Raw genomic sequence first — 23,860 nt, 5'->3', positions numbered from 1 at the left:
TCAGATGTGATATCTTGTGGTCATAACAGCTGAACTGCATGTAAGAAGGCCTCTAATGGATACGACAGTGTATTGCAGCTATCTAGAATGTACAAGTACTGGATGATTTGGCTACAAGAAGCTGCAGAAAACTGTTGAAGTAATGGCATATGAAGTTCAATTTCTAATGTGAGATGCCACATCTCAAGTACTGCATTCATGGGAGGGATGTGATACTAGACATCTCTCCCAGTGTGTAGATGGTGATTATATACAAATTTCTAGGCCTGTAGTTAAACTGAGAAAAAACTTGGTTGACTGAAATGACACTCACACACCAACTGATCAACCAGGTTAAAAGAAAGGAAAAAACCCCTGATATTTTATGACCTTTAAAATTAACATAAGTTTTATGAAGGAGTATTATTTTTTTTCATCCTCATTACATTTTAAGTAACAGCTGACTCAGAAACAAACAGCATGCACCTGCCTTTCATCATATAATTTCAGTGATCTTGGTACGATAATTATTAAGCATCATATAGCCGACAGAATATCCTCAGATCATTATTCCTATTGATTAATAACAAAACTATTGGCAGGTTCACTTGCTCCAGCCTGCGCAGAAAGCATGCAGTGTTTATTTGCTGAGGCGAAGTGAAAAAATAAAAGCCAGATGCTTGGCACTTAATGACAAGTAGAGATTGTCTTTTCCCTCTCTCAGACACTGACACTGACGAGTACACTGAGATGATAAAGGGACTTACTACTTGTATGTGCTTTGAGGGACGGCAGCAGACACACTCAGTACAAACATCTGCATCTTCACGTAGAGAAACCTCTGTGAAACAATCAGAATAAAACATGTTCTGCACCACTCTTTGTGCCTCTCTACCGAGATTGTCCAGCGCTGTATTGCAGCTATCTGTCTCAGTTAGTCAGCTGCAGCTTCCACTGTTACGTTCTCTCACATGCACTCAGCCAACGAGCTGGAATCTTGGTCGAATCAGTGTTCATTTTGGCAGCTATTTTTGATTTTAGTTTTAGTCACATTTTAGTCATTTCTATCCTTTTTAGTTTCAGTTGACGAAAACTCAAAACATTTTAGTCTAGTTTTAGTCCATAAAAAGTCCTCACATTTCAGTCTTCAGTTTTAGTCTTTTCTTGCCTAAATCTGGTACCAAATCATGGTAGTGTGTTCTCTGCACTCTGCCAAACCTGGGGTCCCTGCTTTCTACAGCTGAGAGGCAGATGGATTTTGAATGTCCAGTGAAAACTACATGACATTTTAGTCTAGTTTTAGTCATCTTGATGAAAAATAGACTTAGTTTTTGTCAGTCTTAGTCATCACAGATCTGTTTTTGTTAGTTTTAGTCTAGTTTTTGTCAAGGAGAAAAAAAGGCTGTCGACAAATAGTTCTATTCATAGTTTTTGTCGACAAAATTAACACTGGGTCGAATGAGAACATATCAAACAACCAACTGACCAGGGAGGTGTCAGCCCGACAGATTTTTCCAAAAATAGTTGGCAAATGTGCTAACATGCCTCTAAATATACCTAGGTGGCCCACCCATATTTGTCAGTATTTAGTAAACACTCATGTACCAAAGTATTTTATACTTCTACATCTTGGTCTCAATTCACCTTGTTTCCCCACCACTTAACTTCTACCCACCCACGCTTTTGACATTCATAAGGACTAGAGTGACAAGATTCTTGTTGGAATGGAGGGTTAGACTGAAGTGCTGGAGCTTCATGGCACTTCAAATGGAGGCTTCTAATGACATTATATACATATTATGGGGAATCTCCCAAAGCCTAACCAATCATTAACTAGATTTGAAAACTGCACAAGAATCTGTCATATTTAATGATATTTTGATGCTTTGTGGTCCTTTTGATTTCAAACAACATTGAATAAAAAATTGCTTGTTGTAGAAATATCTGATGTTGTCATTACATCTGTTTGCATAAAAGCTCTTGATGACTACTGATGATGTATCAGGAACTCAAATGGTCTTCTCATTTCATTGAATTATACTACATTGACATTGCTTTTCAGGTACTTAGTTTCTCATTCCAACAAAATGTTTCAAGGTTGGAAGGTATACTTCAATAGATAGATAGATCTGCTTTCATTTTATGTTAAAAAGCTATATTTTGTTGATAGATCTATGTTTCTTTCCTGGTAAAATGGTTATATTTTGTTGGTAGATCTATGTTTCTTTCCTGGTAAAATGGTTATATTTTGTTGGTAGGTCTATGTTTCTTTCCTGGTAAAATGTTTATATTTTGTTGGTAGATTTATGTTTCTTTCCTGGTAAAATGGTTATATTTTGTTGGTAGATCTGTTTTTCCTCCTAGGAGAATGTTTATATTTTGTTGGTAGATCTATGTTTCTTTCCTGGTAAAATGTTTATATTTTGTTGGTAGATCTATGGATTTTCCTGGTAAAATGTTTATATTTTGTTGGTAGATCTGTTTTTCCTCCTAGGAGAATGTTTATATTTTGTTGGTAGATCTATGTGTCTTTCCTGGTAGAATGTTTATATTTTGTTGGTAGTTCTATGTTTCTTTCCTGGTAAAATGTTTATATTTTGTTGGTAGATCTATGTGTCTTTCCTGGTAGAATGTTTATATTTTGTTGGTAGATCAATGTTTCTTTCCTGGTAAAATGTATATATTTTGTTGGTAGATCTATGTTTCTTTCCTGGTAAAATGGTTATATTTTGTTGGTAGATCTATGTTTCTTTCCTGGTAGAATGTTTATATTTTGTTGGTAGGTCTATGTTTCTTTCCTGGTAAAATGTTTATATTTTGTTGGTAGATCTATGTTTCTTTCCTGGTAGAATGTTAATATTTTGTTGGTAGATCTATGTTTCTTTCCTGGTAGAATGTTTATATTTTGTTGGTAGATCTATGTTTCTTTCCTGGTAGAATGTTTATATTTTGTTGGTAGATCTATGTTTCTTTCCTGGTAGAATGTTTATATTTTGTTGGTAGATCTATGTTTCTTTCCTGGTAAAATGGTTATATTTTGTTGGTAGATTTATGTTTCTTTCCTGGTAAAATGGTTATATTTTGTTGGTAGATCTATGTTTCTTTCCTGGTAGAATGTTTATATTTTGTTGGTAGATCTATGTTTCTTTCCTGGTAAAATGTTTATATTTTGTTGGTAGATCTATGTTTCTTTCCTGGTGAAATGGTTATATTTTGTTGTTAGATCTATGTCCCTTCCTGGTAGAATGTTTATATTTTGTTGGTAGATCTATGTTTCTTTCCTGGTAGAATGTTTATATTTTGTTGGTAGATCTATGTTTCTTTCCTGGTAGAATGTTTATAATTTGTTGGTAGATCTATGTTTCTTTCCTGGTAAAATGGTTATATTTTGTTGGTAGATCTATGTCCCTCCCTGGTAGAATGTTTATATTTTGTTGGTAGATCTATGTTTCTTTCCTGGTAGAATGTTTATAATTTGTTGGTAGATCTATGTTTCTTTCCTGGTAAAATGGTTATATTTTGTTGGTAGATTTATGTTTCTTTCCTGGTAAAATGGTTATATTTTGTTGGTAGATCTATGTTTCTTCCCTGGTAGAATGTTTATATTTTGTTGGTAGATCTATGTTTCTTTCCTGGTAAAATGGTTATATTTTGTTGGTAGATTTATGTTTCTTTCCTGGTAAAATGGTTATATTTTGTTGGTAGATCTATGTGTCTTTCCTGGTAGAATGTTTATATTTTGTTGGTAGATCTATGGATTTTCCTGGTAAAATGTTTATATTTTGTTGGTAGATCTGTTTTTCCTCCTAGGAGAATGTTTATATTTTGTTGGTAGATCTATGTTTCTTTCCTGGTAGAATGTTTATATTTTGTTGGTAGATCTATGGATTTTCCTGGTAAAATGTTTATATTTTGTTGGTAGATCTATGTTTCTTTCCTGGTGAAATGGTTATATTTTGTTGTTAGATCTATGTCCCTTCCTGGTAGAATGTTTATATTTTGTTGGTAGATCTATGTTTCTTTCCTGGTAGAATGTTTATATTTTGTTGATAGATCTATGTTTCTTTCCTGGTAAAATGGTTATATTTTGTTGGTAGATCTATGTTTCTTTCCTGGTGAAATGGTTATATTTTGTTGTTAGATCTATGTCCCTTCCTGGTAAAATGGTTATATTTTGTTGGTAGATCTGTTTTTCCTCCTAGGAGAATGTTTATATTTTGTTGGTAGATCTATGTTTCTTTCCTGGTAAAATGTTTATATTTTGTTGGTAGATCTATGGATTTTCCTGGTAAAATGGTTATATTTTGTTGGTAGATCTGTTTTTCCTCCTAGGAGAATGTTTATATTTTGTTGGTAGATCTATGTTTCTTTCCTGGTAGAATGTTTATGTTTTGTTGGTAGATCAATGTTTCTTTCCTGGTGAAATGGTTATATTTTGTTGTTAGATCTATGTCCCTTCCTGGTAGAATGTTTATATTTTGTTGGTAGATCTATGTTTCTTTCCTGGTAGAATGTTTATATTTTGTTGATAGATCTATGTTTCTTTCCTGGTAAAATGGTTATATTTTGTTGGTAGATCTATGTTTCTTTCCTGGTGAAATGGTTATATTTTGTTGTTAGATCTATGTCCCTTCCTGGTAAAATGTTTATATTTTGTTGGTAGATCTATGGATTTTCCTGGTAAAATGGTTATATTTTGTTGGTAGATCTGTTTTTCCTCCTAGGAGAATGTTTATATTTTGTTGGTAGATCTATGTTTCTTTCCTGGTAAAATGTTTATATTTTGTTGGTAGATCTATGGATTTTCCTGGTAAAATGGTTATATTTTGTTGGTAGATCTGTTTTTCCTCCTAGGAGAATGTTTATATTTTGTTGGTAGATCTATGTTTCTTTCCTGGTAGAATGTTTATATTTTGTTGGTAGATCTATGTTTCTTTCCTGGTAAAATGTTTATATTTTGTTGGTAGATCTATGTGTCTTTCCTGGTAGAATGTTTATATTTTGTTGGTAGATCAATGTGTCTTTCCTGGTAAAATGTTTATATTTTGTTGGTAGATCTATGTTTCTTTCTTGGTAAAATGGTTATATTTTGTTGGTAGATCTATGTTTTTCTTTCCTGGTAGAATGTTAATATTTTGTTGGTAGATCTATGTTTCTTTCCTGGTAAAATGGTTATATTTTGTTGGTAGATCTATTTTTCTTTCCTGGTAAAATGTTTATATTTTGTTGGTAGATCTATGTTTCTTTCCTGGTAAAATGGTTATATTTTGTTGGTAGATCTATGCTATTTGCAGGCTTGAGGACCAAATTTTGTGCTGATATTGTTGAATGACAGCTATGGTCTACGTCTCAGTGTTCTGCTTTGCTGTTAAATTTGTTCTTTCTGTGCTCTCTCTGTTTCAGATTCCTGTGCAGTGAACTCGTGGACCCTCCTTTCACTCTGCGGCTCCAGCCCCTGCTCTATGGCCTTAAGGTACAACGTCATAGAAGTTCACTGAGCAGTGCTCTGCTGTATGATGGTGTTTAGCTTTTACAGAATCTGCAAGCTAAGTACTGTGGGAAAGAACGCGGTGTTGGACTAATCTCTTTGTTTTGCTGAGTTCTGAAAGTAGCACAGTATTTGAGTATTTTTGGTCTCTCTTAGCTGCCAAATGGTTTATCCCTCCGCTTGGATTAACTTAATTTGTCTTCCTTTAAAAAATGTTGTTCATGCTGCTGTCATGAGGTGAGGAATGCTTCATCCTGCTCCATCTGCAGTCACTCAGAATCTCCATACAGGCCTAGGTATTAAAGTGTAGATGTATTTACAGGCTAACTGTGAATATTTCTATCAGAACCACAATAAGGCATGCATTATTTACATAATGAGACAGTTACTGCTGGTTTGGCTTATATTCACAATAAACTAACAGCTTTGTTTACACATTTGCATGTAATACAGGGCTATCACTATGCCAGAATTTTAAACTTTAATACGATATAAGTAAAAATCAAACCATATTGGTAGCTGTTTAAATAAGAATGAAAACAGAAGTCCTATAGGCATCCAGTATCAGATAAATTCTGAAACCCAGAAATAGCAGATAAATTCCTGCACAGGCAAAAATTCAAGAGAACATTTTCACAATTTCTGTAAAATGTTTTTGTGCAAACCAGACAGTATGCAAGAATTTGCATGCAGTTTTAGAAGGATTTATAATTAGGCTTTAATGCCTTTATTCAAATGAGAGTTTACAGAGTTGGAAACTGGAGAGATGTGGGATGGTGGAAATTGTCTATGCTCATGGAAAAGAAAAGAATTAGTCCAAAGAACGTAATCCTAGATTTCTAAGGGATGTTATTGATCACTGAGAACACACTCAGGACACCAGCCGGTAAAATCAACCTATTATACCACCTTTCAAAACAGCAAACTCATGTTAATTTCACACAGTGCACAGAGAGCAAAGCTTTTGTCAGAAGGAATATCTGTCTATGAGTTTACATCAGATTGAATGGGCTGCGTGCGATTGTTGGTTAATAACATTACAACAAATGTACAATGTCCTCGTGTTGATAAACGTCACATTATCATGTCTCTCAGCCTGCTTATACAGTAGCTGTACTTCTCCCTAATGTGACCTTAACCACAATATATAAAAGAAGCAAACAGATAACACTAATAAAGGGATCTGATGTCTGTCTGTCTTATCATTGTACACACAGAGGCTTTTTTGTTCTTTTTTTAACCCCCATTATGATATACAGACAATATAACAGCACATTGACATGGTAGAACCACATGCAGTTTCTGGATTCCTATGGTGGTCTAGGATAAATAAGGTATATCATGAAGTTTCCCATTTATTACCTAGGCCATGGCACTTCACTGTAGTCCTATCTTTAACGTCATAGTCTGATTTGCACCACCAGCACTGAATTCTCATAAAGCTGACATCCCATTGGCCTGCTTGTCAGTGAACCTATATGTGAGCAGTGCTGTGTGCACGCTGCAGAGTGTGGTGATAATGAACTCGTTCTACTGTGTGTGTGAGCTTCAGACAGACTGAAGCTTGCAGAGATGAATTTGAAACATTTCAGGTAAAACACAGAACTTTGCCCACACTTCTTCCTTTCCACCTAAATTCCAACAGAATCTGTGTATCACAGCTGCCTGCATTAACGTGCACGCTTCCGCCATCTCTCTGTCTCTCATGCACACGCTGGCTGGGTTGCCCAGTATATTAATGTTTAATTTAATAAATACTCCAATAATATTCTCATTTTAAGTGGTAAAACCTCAGCGTGTGATTTAAAAGACTTAACTTCAGTCAGGCACATCACAGTTAAGGAAATAATAAGTTAAAGTTAGAGTTAAACAGTCCCTGATTTAAGTTATTTTTAAAGCCTGATCAATTTATATAGGGGTCAAAGAGAATATATCTGCTGAATGTCTGTTTCTGTGATCTCATTCATTCCTGGTTTATATTGATAACAGGGGAGGAACAGAGTATTTATGACCAATTATTTCTCTCTAGAATGGAAACTTAACATAAAAATTAAATATATTTAAATATAACATAAATTTTTTGGTTGTATTTTCCAATTTAATGAAATCTGTCATTGTAAAGATGAATAAAATAAAAAATACTGAAGCCTTTGAAAGAACTAAATCTGTTTCATAGGACAAGTGCATAAGGCTGATTATGAAAAGCATGAAAAGATCCAGTCTTGGGTGACTAGGACTTCTGCTTTTATTGCCTTGTTATTAAAAGGTGGATGCATGGTTTGATTTTACTAGTTTCATACTGAAGTGTAAATTGAGCATCACAACAGTTTTCAGTGGTTCATCCTGCAGGTATTCAGTGAATTTTTGTTTCCTGGAATTATTCAAAATGGAAAGGAATGCCGGAACAATGTCCTTTTTACACTTGAAAGTTTTTGTCATTATACAAAGACGTAATAGATGAAAACAGGGTAAATATACATCACTTCTGGGGTGACTAACCCAACTTTGTTCCCACTGCTTTGTCTGCATATAAATGTGTATGGATGCATTTGAATGGTATTGGGTAATGCTGATGGTCAACTTAGCCATCAGTGCATGAATATGGTTTGAAAGGGAGTGAATAGGTAGGTGTGACCTGCGGTTTAAAAGTGCTTTGAGTTGTCAGATGACTAGAAAAGGGCCATTTACTTGTGTTTTGCTGCTATAGTGTTGGTAAATATTTTCTAAAGAAAGAGGTTAAATGTTTAAACCCATGAACCTTTTAATGCTGTGAAGTTCTATTGCACTGCTATATTCCCCTAAATCCTGTTTTTGCATGTTGTAGTGGCCTCTGGGAGAGAAGTGCTACCTCAGAACTGGTGACTAGTGAGGACAGAAGTGGGATGATTTTGATGCAGGGTCTGGTCAGGTCACATTCCTCTGTGGTGACAACCAAAGTTCTCCGTGGGTTAGCTCACGGCCGTCAATCAGGACAACGCAGAAATGTCTTGATCTTTTGTCTGAATGTTTGAATGTTGGGCTTTGTATTTCCTGCTCCTGTTTGCAGATGAAAGACTGCTGACAAATGTAGCCCTGAGGTCCCAGACCTGAAGAGTTCAAGTAGATTGACTAGGAAGCTGTGTTGTTAAATTGAGGGTTTATTTTATTATGTCATGATACAGCTGAGCTCTTAATTAACCATAACAGACTGACTTTGTCAAACTTTCTGATGATGGTGTCAGGTACAATAGGGATGCAACTCAGATCATATTTTTTGGTCAGTAATTTTATGAATTGGTTTGTGGGTTGATGTTTAATGTGCCATACATGTTAGAAAAAGTTCAAGCCTGTAGAGGACATCCTCAATCCTAATAATGTTATTTAACAGACTGTAAGTAGGCTGTACTTTGAGGCTGAAGTAAGTCGTGCAATGGCGATTACGCCCACCTGAGGGCCCCATGGGGGGGGGTTGACACAACCCAGGTCATGCTCTGGATGTCTTTGTTCATTACCAAGGGCGTTGGAAAATAATCTGATGAAAACAAAACAAAAATCACAGCTTTAGGGCGGAGTTATGGGTAGATGTGGCGCTTAAACATAGCCTAGGCTACTGTTAGGGCGGGTAGGAGGGTTGCTACAACCCCCTGGTTGTTGTGTGTATGTTCTAAGCACCTGAAAACTGTTGGTGGTTGCTGGGTGAATTACCAGGGGCGCATAGGCCCGGACAAAAGAAATGCTGTTAAGCTCGACCTTGGCTGCTGAGCGACACATGTACATGTCAAATGTGTTGACACTGACTCTGGCCGCCCTCCCTCCTCTCTTCAGCCTGGGGTTGTGGAACATCAGGACCTGTGAAGAACTGTTAGAGCTCTACATGTCTAAAACTTCTGCACAGTACTGCAGGTCTGTTGTCTAAAACTTTACAAAGTAATTGATGCATGTGGCTGATACTGCCTGCTGCATATCTCTTTAAAGAAAACTTGAATATCATGAGCCAGCATTTAGTTTCTTTCCCCTATTCTTGAAAGAATATTAGAATCACATGTTGAAGTGTTTGTTTTTGCCACTTTGTAAGATCTTTTTCAAATTGATCTCTTCAAAGCCACCGGACTTTGTTGGCAAAAACAGTCATTTTACTGTGCCAGCATGGAAGGTGTTGATCTACTTTTGTCTAAACCAGATTAGTTTCGTCACTGTAGCTATTTTTTGTTTCACACTCTTCTAACAGAGAGGCATGTCTTTGTAGTGATCCTTTATGTGAGGAATTTGCACATACAACCATACCACAATGAATGCTTGAATACTATAACTACACATCAACTATAGACACTGTAACATGGTACAGAGGCTACTTTTGCATGGATATAAAAATGGTGTGCACCAGGGCTGAGCAATATTGAAAAAAACAGGAATTGCAATAGTTTTTCTCTCTTTTGTTTATAGTGAATTGTTTTTATTGAAAAAATACGATAAACCAGGATAAATAAAGTGCATTTTATTTACATTTATTAAATTAAATCAACAACTTGATATTTTTGTCATTTTTGAATATTGAATATCACACTCTTCAGCCCTTTGACAGCTACTCTGAACTACAAATAAATTCATCACTGTGTCCATTAAATGTCATTGGCCTACTTTAACGACATTAAGGTTAAGTTTAGCTACACTGCAGCGCACACATTAAAGCTGTTAAATAAATAATCAGGATCGGCCTCGTGTAATGGAGTGTTGTACAGATGCCGGACGGGACACACAGACTCTCCTGCACAGAGCTCACATCTCTGCCTGGATGGTGATTTTAGCCAGAGTGAAGTAAGTATTAAAGGTAAAAATCTGGCTAAAATCCAAAAGCACACAAGTTGTGTCCTGACATGCTTTAGGCCACCTGACCTGACTATGCCTTGTCCTTTGATGTGACTACTGACATCCACACATTGCTATCAGAGAGAAATACAATATATGGTTCTGTCCTAGTATGCATTTATATTTTTGGCTCAACCTAGGTGTGCCATGGGCAAAAGGAGGTGCCAAAGAAGACCACTGCTTTGTGCAATGTTGTCTGACTAGAAATAACAATATAAAACCTACCTGAGAATTTTTTCCATGTTTTTTTAACCACTTTTTGACCATTTTAGCCACCTGTAACTCATTTTTGTGTTATCCATTTTTGCCACTTTTTCTTTCCATTTTTACCAATTTTTTATGCCTATTTTGCCCCTTTTCACCCATTTTTTGTGCCACTTTAGCTTATTATAATTGCCACTTTAACCAGTTTTCACCACTCAGATTGTAGCTCTTTCAAAGGTATTTCAACACTTTGGTACTTTTGTTGAGCAGGGTTGTGTTACACTGCTCTAAGGATTCCTTGTACATGTAGGCTGTGTTAAGGCTGTTGCTTACATACTGTGCTTGAGCTAAATCCAATTTTTTTGCTCCATGATATCTTGTGACACTCATGAGCTCTGCATACTAGTGCAGGGTTGTAGCTTCTATTAGCACCATTAGGGGGCAGTGGTACATAGTTGTTAATTTTAACCTTACTTCACATGGAGCTCACACTGTTCTCTGATATGAAGAGGTGAAGTAACCTTTCTCCTGTGTCCTTACTCAGAGCAGTCAAAGTGGCTGTAGTGGGGTTGTGCTGACGGTGTAAAGAGCCGTCCCCCCAGCTGACTCTTGGGCCCCAGCCTGCCACTTTTCCTGTTTTCCCCTGCTTGAAAGCAGAACAAGGCAGAGGCGGGTGGGACCCAGAATGGCATCGGAACGCTGCACATTGTTCGCAGTGCTTCCTCTTCCACATTCCTGGGCTGATTGGGATCTGGGCCTCCTGTGCAGGAGTATTGTTCTAGCTCAACAGCACCGCAGACCTGGCCCCAGCAAAACCACCGCTGCCTCCACCAACTATTGTGGAGCGAGGGCCCAGTGATGGCTATCTTTGCCTCATCAGTCATCCCTCCGTCTCTCTCCGTCTGTCCGTCTCTTCATCCGTCTGTCTCTCTGACTGGTTTAGTGATTCTTACAGGATCTGCTGCCTGAGGCTCTGTTTACCTTTGCTAAGGCCTCACTTTTGCATTTTTCAACTAATGTCCATCCTTGCAGTTTGAAGCTAATTTTCTTCATTTCTCTGGTGCTTGATTGATTTGATTATTTTTGTCCTCATCATAGTTTGAGGGCACACTCAAACTATGGCCCAGTTGCCTGGTACTGTGCTGAAGCCTGATTGTTTCGCCTCTCCGGTCCCGTAATGACCTGCACTCCCATTGATCCAGGCCCGAGTCCAGTTACCTCTGACCCTTTAACACTTCTGGATGATCAATTATTCAAGGTGGTGCATAGATTTGCATCAGTTATATGCAACAGTCACATTGCATACCCATGCCTAACTGTACCATGACAAAGTCAACCTTTTCTCTCCATGCCAGGGCCAAGGAAGTACACGATGCTTAAGGACGCACTCAGACAAGACGAACAAACTTGATTTTGGGGGTCAAATGCACAGGCTCTAAAAAATTTTACCAGTAAGAGCAAGGGCTGGGGAATATAACTGATTTTTACAATATATTTTTTAATATGAAATCTAGGTTAAGACTAGGGCTGACAGCTTTAACCAGCCGACCAGCACAAAAAAGTGATACACTGTGGCCAAAATAAACATAAATTTTAATTGTTTTTATGTGAATCCAAACAAAGTAACCCTAATCAGAAATTATTTTACACAAAAACTATTGTATTAATTGTCCATGTGTTATACCATGACTTTTGTTAATATGTGCAAATCTTATTTTAACAACCTCAGGGCAGACAGAGCCTCACGCCCCCTTTGAGATCTCTGGCATCCCCCTAAGGGGGTTCTGGACCCCAGTTTGGGAACCAAGGCCTTATAGCAGTGATAATCAACTGGAGGCCCAGGGGCCACATCAGGCCCCCACAACTTCCCATCCGGCCCCCAGAGGATTATTAAAATCTGAGTGGGCAAAAATATGACTTGCTATAGTTTAACATTTTTTCCTTGTAAGTCTAAAGAGAACCTTCAACCAAGCAGCTTATCAGACAAGAAGCACACTAGTATTTCTGTAAGATGGCATAGTAAACACATACTTATTATTGTTTTCTTGATTAAAGTTGCATTTCTGCAGTAATTTTCCACATAAGGCTCTTTGACAGTGCAATTTGAGAGGTGCCCTCCTTTGAGAATCTTCACAGATCTGTTTCCTGCATGTGTTTCTGGCCAATCACAACACAGCATGTTAGCATCAAACTCAACAACAAGATGAACAACAAGAGGGCTCCAGAAATATGTAGCTAAAATATCTCAATCGCCCCCTTGTGGCTGACTGTAGTAAAGGTGATAGCAACTGATCTCATTGTTAAAGGCTTAAAGTTCTATTAATTTTGATGGCCCCTGCCTTATAGCATCAACTCCCACATTCAGTTTGATCCACTGTTGGAGTTTAAGGCATCATGGCACAATACCTATTTAGCATGATACAGTTTACACAATATCCACATATAATTATTCATTATTACCTCATAATGATAACTATTAACAGGACCCACTTTTTTCCAGCCTGTGCCATGTAATCTACAAGGATATATCAACTATTATGCAGGGTTTCTTTACTAAGGAGAAGTGCAAAAAGTCTGCTATTGAGGACTTAAAGACCTGGAGACATCGTCTTTTCTCTCTTCTGCTCTCTGTCTGTCTGTAACAGACACTGATGCTGGCATTTACATTTTAATAAGATGATAAAGGGACTTACTACAAAGTATTTATTGATTGGTGAATTAAAGAGACCACCAGAGTTGATGCATTGATGTAGGACAGAGCTGAGAAACTCAGCAGTGCTACTTCAGTACAAACCAGGCTTGGGTGGTATCCCCATTTTAACACCGTCAAACCCTCCCCAAATTTTAGTGGGGTATATGGTATTACCCCAAGTCCCCTTAATTATTTGTATCCCCGTTGTGCAGCCTGGTGAGTTCTGTCGCCACAAGTTTACTTTATAGGAAGCTCATAAAAAGTTACAAACTACTTTAGAGCTTTAAATAACCTACAAATACTGATAAACTTTGTCTACATTTCCCAGAAAAAGGCTTAAGAAAAGTTCAGACGTTTTTAAAATCTGTTGATTGGATAGTTATGCTCGACTTTGCTGCTGCAGCACGCAGCACCTGAGGTTATTAATTACCTAAACGTTAATGTTTCTTATCACTAATCTACACACATAAGAAGAATTAGCGTATTTTTTAAACTCACGAGTTTAAAAGTTTAAAAACGCAGCTCTGAGCACCTTCATCATTTGCCAAATTGAAATGAAATCATAAGCAGGATTTCATTTATCATTTTAAAGCATCTTTACACACTGGCAGTGGTGCTGCTGCTGGAGGGGGGCAAATATTTTAAGGCATTTATTTAAAAAGCTGCACTCATTACATGGCACTGTCTTAATGGTGGTAATTGAAGCAATACCGTGTCCATTTTTTAATACCCCAGTATATGGTATTACCGTATTACTGCCCATTCCTAATACAAGCATCTGCATCTTCATGTGAAGTTTAAGACATGTTGTTTCAAAGTTATTTGCAGCATAACCACTGTGAAATGATCAGAATATATGTTCTATTATATATTAGTTAGTATATTGCCCAGTGCTGCTTTGCTCCTCTCTCCGGCTGCATGTTTCTTAGTCAGCTGCATGCTTTTGTCATTTTGGTCTCTCCCACACGTGTGTGATCCACCAACCTGCAGGGTCCTGGTGGAGTGAGAGCTCATCAACCAACCTACTGACTGGCAGGTGTCAGCCATACAGGTTTTGTAATAACAAGAGGAGGTCAGACATCAACACAAGCTCTCTGTTTGTATTTACATTTATAATGGATTAAACAAGACTTCAGTGTAAATGAAGCAAAAGGAAGAGCATGCCAATCATAAAAACGTTGACAGCTTAGGATTAATGGGGTATTTAGTTTTGCTAAAGTGGGAGTGCAGATTCCAGGTCTGAAAGCTTCCTGGTGGTTTGCCATCATATCTTGCTGAGTGTTTTCCTTTTTTCAGCAAATCAGGGCTTTTCAGCAGATTTCAACAGTTAGTTTGTGCTGTGTTAGTTTGTGCCAACTGTCCTCTAGAGGGTGGAGTTTTTGCAAACCTTCTCCGATACATCTAATATTGCATTCCTCTGCTCTCAACTTTCTCCTCAGGCAAGGTTTGATGAACAGAAAGAAGTTGCAGGAGTCAAAATGAACTAATACGAATTTGTTTGGATGCTATTTTCAGAAATCACATGGGGAGAGGAAAAAGAGGGAGAATTGTTTTTCCACATTCAGGCTCTTGACATAGTTTGTGTAAGGAAACTGTTACATCATCTGTGTGAAACTTTCACACGCTGCAGAAAAGGGTGGAAACGCTTCTTTCAGAAGTTTTCAGACACAATGGCTGTCACCACGAGAAATATTTCTCTTATTTAACCCGAGGACATGAAACCAAAATCAAGAGAATAAGATTCTTTGAATTATTGTGCACAATATAAATCAATAAACATTTGCATAAAGCTCTCTTTGATAGCTGAATACAACCTTAAATACCCCTAACTGGATTGCTGTTGTTTCATTAGAGTAAACTGTCAGAGTTAAAAGGTGCTGGGAGTGCAGACAACCTAGCGGTAAGGTCACAAACTATCCTGTCCACAGCAACAAAAATGGAAGACCTAGGCACCCAATATTGTGAAATATCTTGTTTATAATTACCAACACTTCATAGAACATGAGCAGCTAGATTTTTAAATAAATATGTTGTTTATTGCTATGCATTGCCACAGAAGCAAAAATGCAGAAATGCAGGAGTTTGAAGCTCTGATGGGAGTTTAGATTGTAAATCATGAATCCACAGAGCAGCCTAAACTAACATAACAATGTATGATATGATTACATGCTGCAGTCTTTGTATTGACAGTTGTTTTATAGTGGTACTCACACAGTAATGATCCTGCAGAAAAGCTTTAATGTATTTTTCCACTTTACTGCACACTGCTGCTACAGTCACAGTATTTATCAGAGTGTTACAGATTTGTATTGCTGTTGAGGTCTGGCTATGTTTGTGCTTGCATGGCTAATTAATTTTTTGCGCCCAGTCCCAGAAAACAGCAAATTGATGATTTCTTTAGGCAGTGTGCTTTTATAAGAGTCAGCACGCCATGGTCCTGCTCGTTCCTCAGCTCAGGGATATTTGGAAAGGTTTGAGTTTGCTGTAGGTACAAGCTGTGCAGCCGAGCAGAGCGCAGCAGTCTGTCACTGGCCTGTTTCACACACCACATCACTTTCTCATTCTGCCTCTCTTTATAATAATTCAGCACAGTGGAGCACTTGGGGAAAGCAAGAAGAGGGCTGCTTTTGTTGTTTAAGTTCTTCAAGAAATCGGCAGAAAGTAGGGTTGGGCATACAGACCATAAAAAGGTCTCCATACTTTTTAGATAAATGGCAATACACAGTATTACTTGAATATTTTTTTTCTGTACATATCTTGCAAATGGTTGGCAAAGTGCAAAATACTAACCTTTGCTATGATTCTGGTACAAATAAGACATTCTTAAGATCTGTTTGATAGCACAGCAACATAACCTAAAGTATTCAGGTGCTTCCACTGTGCAGGCCATAATGAAGCTGTGCCAGAACTACGCCTTGGGAAAGTCATACTTCTGTAGTGTCAGTGTGATGTTAAGTATCCCTGTCCATCAATTATATAAGAAAATCCCTTCTTTTGAATTATCTGTATGAATCGTTATGAGCATTGTTGTAGACAGGAGCTACAGATCATTGTTGGGCGACGTTACTTGGATCATGATGGGGGAGACAGCGGCTGTCATCCTTTTTTCCCCTCTATCTTTTTTCTTAAAGTATTGATTCAAGCACTGATAAGGACCAGGTATAGTTTTAGGTAGGGCTGTGCAAAATGTCCTAAAATTAATATTGCCCAGCTCAACTTGGTGGTCAACAAGAAACCACAATGCTACTGTCCCTGTGTTTTGCTGGTGTAGAGGCATAGAAGTTCCAGAAAAACTCATACATGCTGTCATGATGGTGCAAAAACACTCAAAAACACACTCTTAAATGCAAAGTTTTTAAAAATGTTTTAAAAGTATTCACTAATTTAATGATTGGGGTTATCAAGAAGTAAATAAATTTAATGACTAAGTCATATTGTTTTACCAAAAGACAGTACCATCAGGTCACGTATGGGAGTAATGCTGTTTACTTAGCGGTCTCAGCTTTGGCCCTGTGCTGATGGCCATCGTTCAGGCCTGCATCAGGCCGATGGCCCATCCATCGAGGTATGCTCCCAGTTGACTGCAGGTATGCAAGAGAGAGAAGTCATGTTCCAGGCACTTACTCGGACTGACTCTCCTCTAAGTTGAACAGATGTGTTGGATAGTATTTGTACTAAATTGCGTTTTCAGTTTCTTTGGAATAGTTGGTAGAACTGGTGAGGGGCCTTGCTACTTGCCAGTGTTACCCACTTTTCCATATTTGAATTTGTTGCCGTGGTATCGGAGACGCATTAATACCAAAAAGACCGTCAGTGGACTTGAGCCCGTTTTGTGCTTCTCTAGTTGTCTGACTACTTGAAGGGCTTCTTAAGACTTATTTATGCTCTATGCAGCAGGGCTGTCAATATTTATCTACAGTCCTATTCCAAGTTCATTTATTTTTTACAGATTTCAAATTATATTCTAATATTTATGTACATTTTTTATTAATATGCATGTAAACGTCCAGTTGCTTTAATCACCATGTAGTTACACATTTGTCTGCTAGAGGACCCTCCAATATTACATTGCTGATTGCAATGAAGAAATAATGAGCTAAAAACAAAAGCAGTTAATGTTAATGTTTGTACTTTTTTAGTGCAGTCACAGCCACCTGCATCAGTTAGAGGCCTTCACAAGGTATTTTGGGACTTGGAACTTTAAAATGAACAGGTTAGAAATTAAATGTCAAACAAAAATAAATTGTGCCCGGCTGTGCAAGCCTCTGTTATGTAGGAGTGGGAATTCAAAAAGTGATCCACTGATGGTCGCTGTCTCTCACAGAGCTGCACAGCTCCGCTGTTGCTGCTCTGTCCATCATCTGCCCTGCTGTGCTCTTTGTAGTGCATCTTTGCCCAGATGAGCTAACATCATTGACATGTTTGTGTTTTCTAACACCTCAGTATTCTGCAATGTTTTCCCAGAAAACACGATATATTCTGTAATTTTTTCAAATGATTTTTCTTCTTTGTTTTGCTACTCTGGGTTGAATGGTTAGCTACATTGCTCAGCACGATTGGTGGTGGTATTGCTACATTTGGTCTGTATTTGTAAGCCTCAAGATAACGGACGAAAATGGACAAAATGAAAGTAGAGTATGTATGTAAAGTGGCCCTCAGTAATAACTAGTCCCATACACATTAACATGATTACACTGAAGTAGCAGTAGGGGCAATTTGGGGTCTAGTGTGTTGCATAAGGATTCATCGACTTGTGAGGGCAGGATCTGGAAATCAATCCCTTGACCTCCGGTTCATAGGCGACCATCTCTGCAGTCACCTGAAAGCAGGAGGGCTCCCGGTATCCCTCAAACTATTGGTGCCCATTTTTGGTATAAATTAGATTTTTATGATATAAATGCTCATTAAATAAACCTGATTTCACATGTAGACTAAAAATTTCAAGTTGATTATCTAGTGCCCATTGAGTGTATTACTGATAATAATCTTTGTACAGAGCATTAGGCCTGCTATCTTTTTTGAATCAACATCAGCATAAACTGTATTGATAAAAACAGTGTTGTCTTCCCCATTATCTCCCTTGACGGTATATCTAAAAATGTGACATTATTGCCCAGCCCCAGCAGGAAGCACATGTGTTTGTGTATGAATGCTATGAAGGCACATTATCCCAACAATGATAAGAGCTATCAGTACAAGCAGGCAGGCAAGTCGAGACTTCTCAAAGCGTCTGTCAATCTTCTTCCTCCTTCCTTCATCTCTGTCACCGCTGAGTAACTCGGCCAGCAGGGTGTGGCCTTGTGTCGTCTCTGTTGTGATTGGCTGCCGGCCCAGGGTTGTGTTATCTCCCGCCGAACATGTTCTAGTTCCACCCCAGATAGTGCCTGGCACCCACAACGTAGCCCCGCCCACTCACAATTACATCACGATCCATGAAAAGTGCTATGTCTGTTTGTTTTCCTAATTCACTGTGAACAGACAGGTAGGGCTGCAACATTAGAGGAGTCTCATTCACAGCGGCTGGCTACAGTAAACAGTTCATCCTCTACTAGTTAGTCCTGACAAACAGCTTCAGAGAGAGCAACTCGGGCCGTCGCTTCTGGTCAGGGCAGATCTGAGGGCCCATGTTACGGATCTTTAGCGTGTCACTGCTACATGTAGACCGAAACTGGAAACCAGGACTTTGGTGTCTGCTTGCTTGTGTGGGGCAGATGAAGCAGACAGGTACCTGGAGAGAGGCATGGCACAGATTGTTGGACTACACACCAGAGTAAACCAAAGTTGTGAACCATGGAGTTTCTGAAGAGCCTGGTCCCTGCTGTCATCTCAGGGGAGGGGTCTGTTGAACATGGGGGAGCTTTGCCCAGGGACACCGGTCCACGGCTGCTCCGTATGAAGAGACTGGGCCTCCTGGCCATGGGGCAGACCATCGAGGAGGATCTCGTAGATCCAAATGGAGACTACGGGGTTGAATCCTCAAGGCCGACTCGTGTTAAACGAACCCGCCTCAAAGGTAGATCTGCAGACTGACGCAGCATACTGATTTATCCTTCAACTCTTTGCATGTAAACCAGGATGATACATGGGTGCTTTTTACTTTATATCCTTATGTAAGTGTGTGCTAAGCTTTGTTAACATGCAACTTATGTTTGACTTAACCCCCACCCTCCATTTCTGCAAACACACTAATGTGTACAGACATACACTCACTGTTTAAATACCAGAGCTACACTGAGAATTCTGTCAGTTACATCAGATTTAGAGCTACTTAATTACTGAAAAGTCATTAGCACGATGAGTTTGAGATTCACAGTTTCTAAACACAATTACCTGATCAGCATCACATGCATTTATCAAACTCACAACACTCCACACCAACATTCTTAACCCTTAAAATGAGAGATAAATGGAGTAAATAGGTGAAAAATCTTAGCACTACGATATGATTAGTTTTTAAAGAAAGTCATTAGTCATAAAGCTTATTATTTTCAGTGATTTTGAGGTTGTAGCAGTGTACCTGTTGCCTAAAAATAACAATGCTGTCCAGTCGTATCGTCTAGATCAGCCTACATTAAGTCTTGCGTTTGACCTTTCGAGATTCACATTTAAACTATTTTCTTTACAAATTAAAGGATCTGTGAAACAATCAAAGCTGAAGTTATCTGCAGGCCTTGAAGCTGCACTATAGTTATTTTCGGCTTAGTTACATCCCTGGAATTATTATTTTTTCTTATTTTTTAGCCATAATGTCATGACCATCCAAGACAGGCTAACTACATGCTACCTGAGTGGGAAATGATGGTTTAAGCTCCTGTAGAAGTCACAGGGTCATATGCTGTTAACCTTATTTAAAAAGAACCATACATATGAAGTAGGGGTGTGAATCTCTCCTTCTCAAGACGGTTCAATTCGAATCTTGATTCACAGACTATGATTGAATTCACTGGCGATTCACTGAAATACAGAATGATTTGGTCTGATCCAATCCAATTAGATCCGATACAATCTGATTGTAGAGTCAAAATAACTTTTTGCGTTAACAAAAGTTTGCAAAAAAGGGGAAAACAGAGTAATTTCATAATAATCTAAGTTTATTTGATCTTATTTATAAAGGCCTCCTGTGCTAACATTCTGAAATTATGTTTAAGTTTTCATCACACCCAGGTGCCCAGGTGTCTTACTTTGACATTAAATTGGGGATAAATATTAAAATGAGTTTTACTGGTACATGTTCGTCTTTCTGTACTTGAAACTTCCTTAGCATTATTATTCCCAGTAACAATGCAAACTAAATTTCAAATTTTCCCAAGAAGCAAAAATGAAAAAGAATTTAAAGTCACAAGGAGATTTGGATAGACAGAGCTCTGTGTGTCTGCTAGTACAGGAGAAAAAGGGGTTAAAATACTATTGAAAACAGTCAAATTAAAACAGCTTTCTATACTTTTTTCCTATCACAATTCCTCTTAATGTGAGTATTCAGTCTACATGTTGCAGAAACATGGTTATTTCCTTTCTCAGTGTGTCTGACCGTTCTTGATTGTTGTCATTCTTGAATTAATTCACCGGAGAACAGCTGATCTCCAGCTCAGTGGAGTCCTTTCTGTTTGATATCATATCAGTGGGCTCAGATGTACTGATTATGTCACCAAATCAATCACTCCCAACAACACGTTACGGTTGAAAACCCCGTGAATAAAGGGGCTGTTGTTACTGTGATAACTGAAGACTTCTTTGGGTTTTAACTCATAAAAGTGTTTCTGTTCAGGTCAGTTTGTGCTACGTTTAGCATTAGCATCTGAGCTTAACTTTAGCCCCGCCGTCTCAACAGGTGAGATTTATGAACTGCCGTAGTTCTTAATCGCTTTTCTCCAAAGCGTACAGATGGGTAGACATTTTGAAAGTTATCTTTCCATTATATAAAGTCCACATGACTATCCTGGGGTGGAGAGCTGTAACTGAAAGACGTTTAGGTGACGGCCAGTGAAACACATCCAGCTACCTAGCGAGCACCTATGGCGAACGGAATTCTTGTTTAAAGGTAAAAGGTCACCGCCGGTCACGCGAGATTACAGACGCTGAGCCAGAGCATGCCAGATTGACCTCATAACAGTTCAGTCACTTCATAATTTATCACTCCGTTTTCAATTGAAAGTAAACTGAGAAGCTGTTAAAGTAAAGGTGGGAAGAGGGCCGTTCCCTCTGACTGTATTTAATCAAGAAAAACTAATGTTATAAAAACTTGGATTATATAACCCTTCATACAAGGTTTAAACAGGAAGTTAAAAGTTTGAAAAATTACTCTTGAATCCTCTGTCTTTGTATGCAGCTGTTTCAGGTTTAGCTGATGTGTAAATATGTCTATCTTATGTGTCCACACAGACATTTGCATCGTCAGTGGGGTGATGGCGTGTCTTCAGTCCCTCTGTATGGTGTCAGTGCTACCTGTCAGAGCACGCTTGCTCTGTGTTTTCTCATGACTAAAGCATGAATGAGCACTGCTGCCTGCTCTGCTAACACAGCCTCTCCAATGGGACTAGACAAGACAGCTAACCAGCCAGCTAGGGGATTTTTCCTAACACCAAAATCAGCTAATTGTTTCCCAATCTTTCATTTCTTTCTTTCTTTCTTTCTTTCTTTCTTTCTGTCTTTCTTTCTTTCTTTCTTTCTAACTAGGGAACATCCGTGATAGTAGAAAAGTCTCCTTTTTTCATCATGCTGCTGGTGGCAGGGGTCACGATGGTGAGTTATGTAATGAGAGGATTTCTCTGGAATCGAGGTAAAGAATCATCCAGAGATGTTAAGGCGGTGTTTTCATACCTCGACATAATTAGCCCTGTGTTTAAATCAGAGCTGAGTGCCACTCCCTTGTTGCAGAACTGGCAGAGCCTGAGTTGGCTTTTAAGGTGGTGCTGCTCTTTTTTTTCTGTCATTAGTCTTTCTTTTGCACACGGTGACGTCAGCCAGCAGCTCAATGTACAGCTGAGGGAGGCTTTGATTGGGAGACTATTTGGTTAATGGGTGCAGCAGGTTTCCTGTTTGGGATCTGGGAGTGTTTGGAGCATGTGACTGAACATGAGTGTGTGCTGGTGGGATGTTCCTCTGCAGGCAAAGATGTGCATGTGATGTCTGTCTCAACAGTCTACTGGGAGTGTAAGCGGACAGCTGGAAGAACATAAATCATCAAGTCAAGACAAACCCACAAACATAAAGCTGAGTGAAGAGTCTGTGCTCAGTGCTCAATGTCACAATGCAGACATTTTAATTCTTATACTGTACCAGTAAATTTCAAATGCTGATGTCTGTTGTGATACCATGGCAGCAAAAATTGACCTCCTGAACACCCAAAACTGGTTTATCCAGTTGTTTTGGATTTCCAGTCTGCAAATTAGGAGTTAATAATAATGTATACACAAAATGAAATGCTTCTCTTGAATTATCATTGATACTCCAGAAGTGTATGGGGTAATTCTGCCCTCTGTATTTTAAAGTTCTTATTTGGGACATTTTATGGGCATCAGTGTTTGTGTAGCAATATGAAGCTCAGTCACAGTCTGTAGGTTGCGATGCAAAGAAATATTTTTCAAGAAACTATCATTTATGTATGCACCTTAATGCGTTGTTAAAGGGACTTAAAATGTATTTATTGGCCAGTATTGGTAGTACAGTATCTGACTGATGAAGCAGAGAGATGCACACTCAACTTCAACAGCATTTAACAAAAACTCCTAGCACATTTGTGTGAAGGTGTCAACGTATTTTTAAAACTTCTTATAACTTCTTAAAAAGTCTTATACTTAGTGAAACAAGTCTACTCCATAGTGGCCTATGCTGTTGTAGGCAACACATGTACATACTGCTAAGTAGCACTCAAACATTTCACAGCAGTGCAAGCCCAATCCCAGTCCCATCAACACATTTCCTGCTTTTTATGTAAAGAGATAACCTTGCAAAGCAGATGGAAACACCAGTTTTCTTGTTTCTCACTGGCGAATCCATCTTGCAAAGCTCCCGTCTGAACCGTTTGGGCCTGGTTAGAAAGTGACAGGACTAATCAGCAACCAGGGACAATACTTTCAGGCGTGGCAGAGTCGTGACGTAAGCAAGCAGCAACAAGAGGCTGGTGCAGATATGGCAGAAGACATTATTGTGGGTGCTGTTAAAGTGTCAGTTTTATCAGAACTTGAAGACATTTCTTCTTTTAAAGAAGAACAGCAGTGAGTTGTTTTCTTTTAAAAAACCCGACAAAAGTTGTGTACTGACATGTCTACGGTCGCCATGGTTCACGTTGTTCCTCGGTAGCTGTGCATGTGCACCTCGGTCGCAGCTATGTCACGCATTTTGTAGCTCTGATTGGCCTGTATAGATGTGACAGTCAGAACGTTCATCCAGTCAATGCTTTTTAGTGACAAGTTGCAGCTCTTTTAAGGCTTACTTGGGAAAAAAAAACTCCTAAAAATATTTCTGAAGGTAAACACTGTCATCAGTAAAGATTCATTGTAAGTCACGTATATAAATATGTTACCCACACTAAGAAGACAGGCTTTAACTACCACATTGAAACTTTCCAAAACAAGGAAGGGCTGAACGATGTGTCTGGGAGAGCTGCAGGGCCAGTTTTAGTCATTTGGGGACCCAGGGCAAAGAACAATATG

General features: G+C 38.6%; 1 protein-coding gene across 10 annotated transcripts in view; it reads left to right on the top strand.

The window, feature by feature from the left end:
- Positions 1-23,860, top strand: part of fryl (furry homolog, like) — a 161,686-nt gene that overhangs the window by 21,959 nt on the left and 115,867 nt on the right. For 8 of the 10 annotated variants that reach the window (XM_041790921.1, XM_041790913.1, XM_041790914.1 and 5 more), the window contains exons 1-2: positions 18,685-19,221; positions 21,882-21,947. In XM_041790921.1, the coding sequence (XP_041646855.1) occupies positions 18,999-19,221; positions 21,882-21,947 (289 nt within the window). In that variant the 5' untranslated portion in view covers positions 18,685-18,998. Of the gene's footprint in view, positions 1-5,382; positions 5,453-18,684; positions 19,222-21,881; positions 21,948-23,860 lie in introns of those variants that run through there. The other 2 variants (XM_041790918.1, XM_041790915.1) reach the window with 2 other exon arrangements.

Source organism: Cheilinus undulatus, linkage group 7 (genome assembly GCF_018320785.1).
Source record: "Cheilinus undulatus linkage group 7, ASM1832078v1, whole genome shotgun sequence".
In the NCBI taxonomy this organism is placed as follows: Eukaryota; Metazoa; Chordata; class Actinopteri; order Labriformes; family Labridae; genus Cheilinus; species Cheilinus undulatus.
Note: the sequence above shows the minus strand (reverse complement) of the source record. Positions and strands in the feature narration are given on the sequence as shown.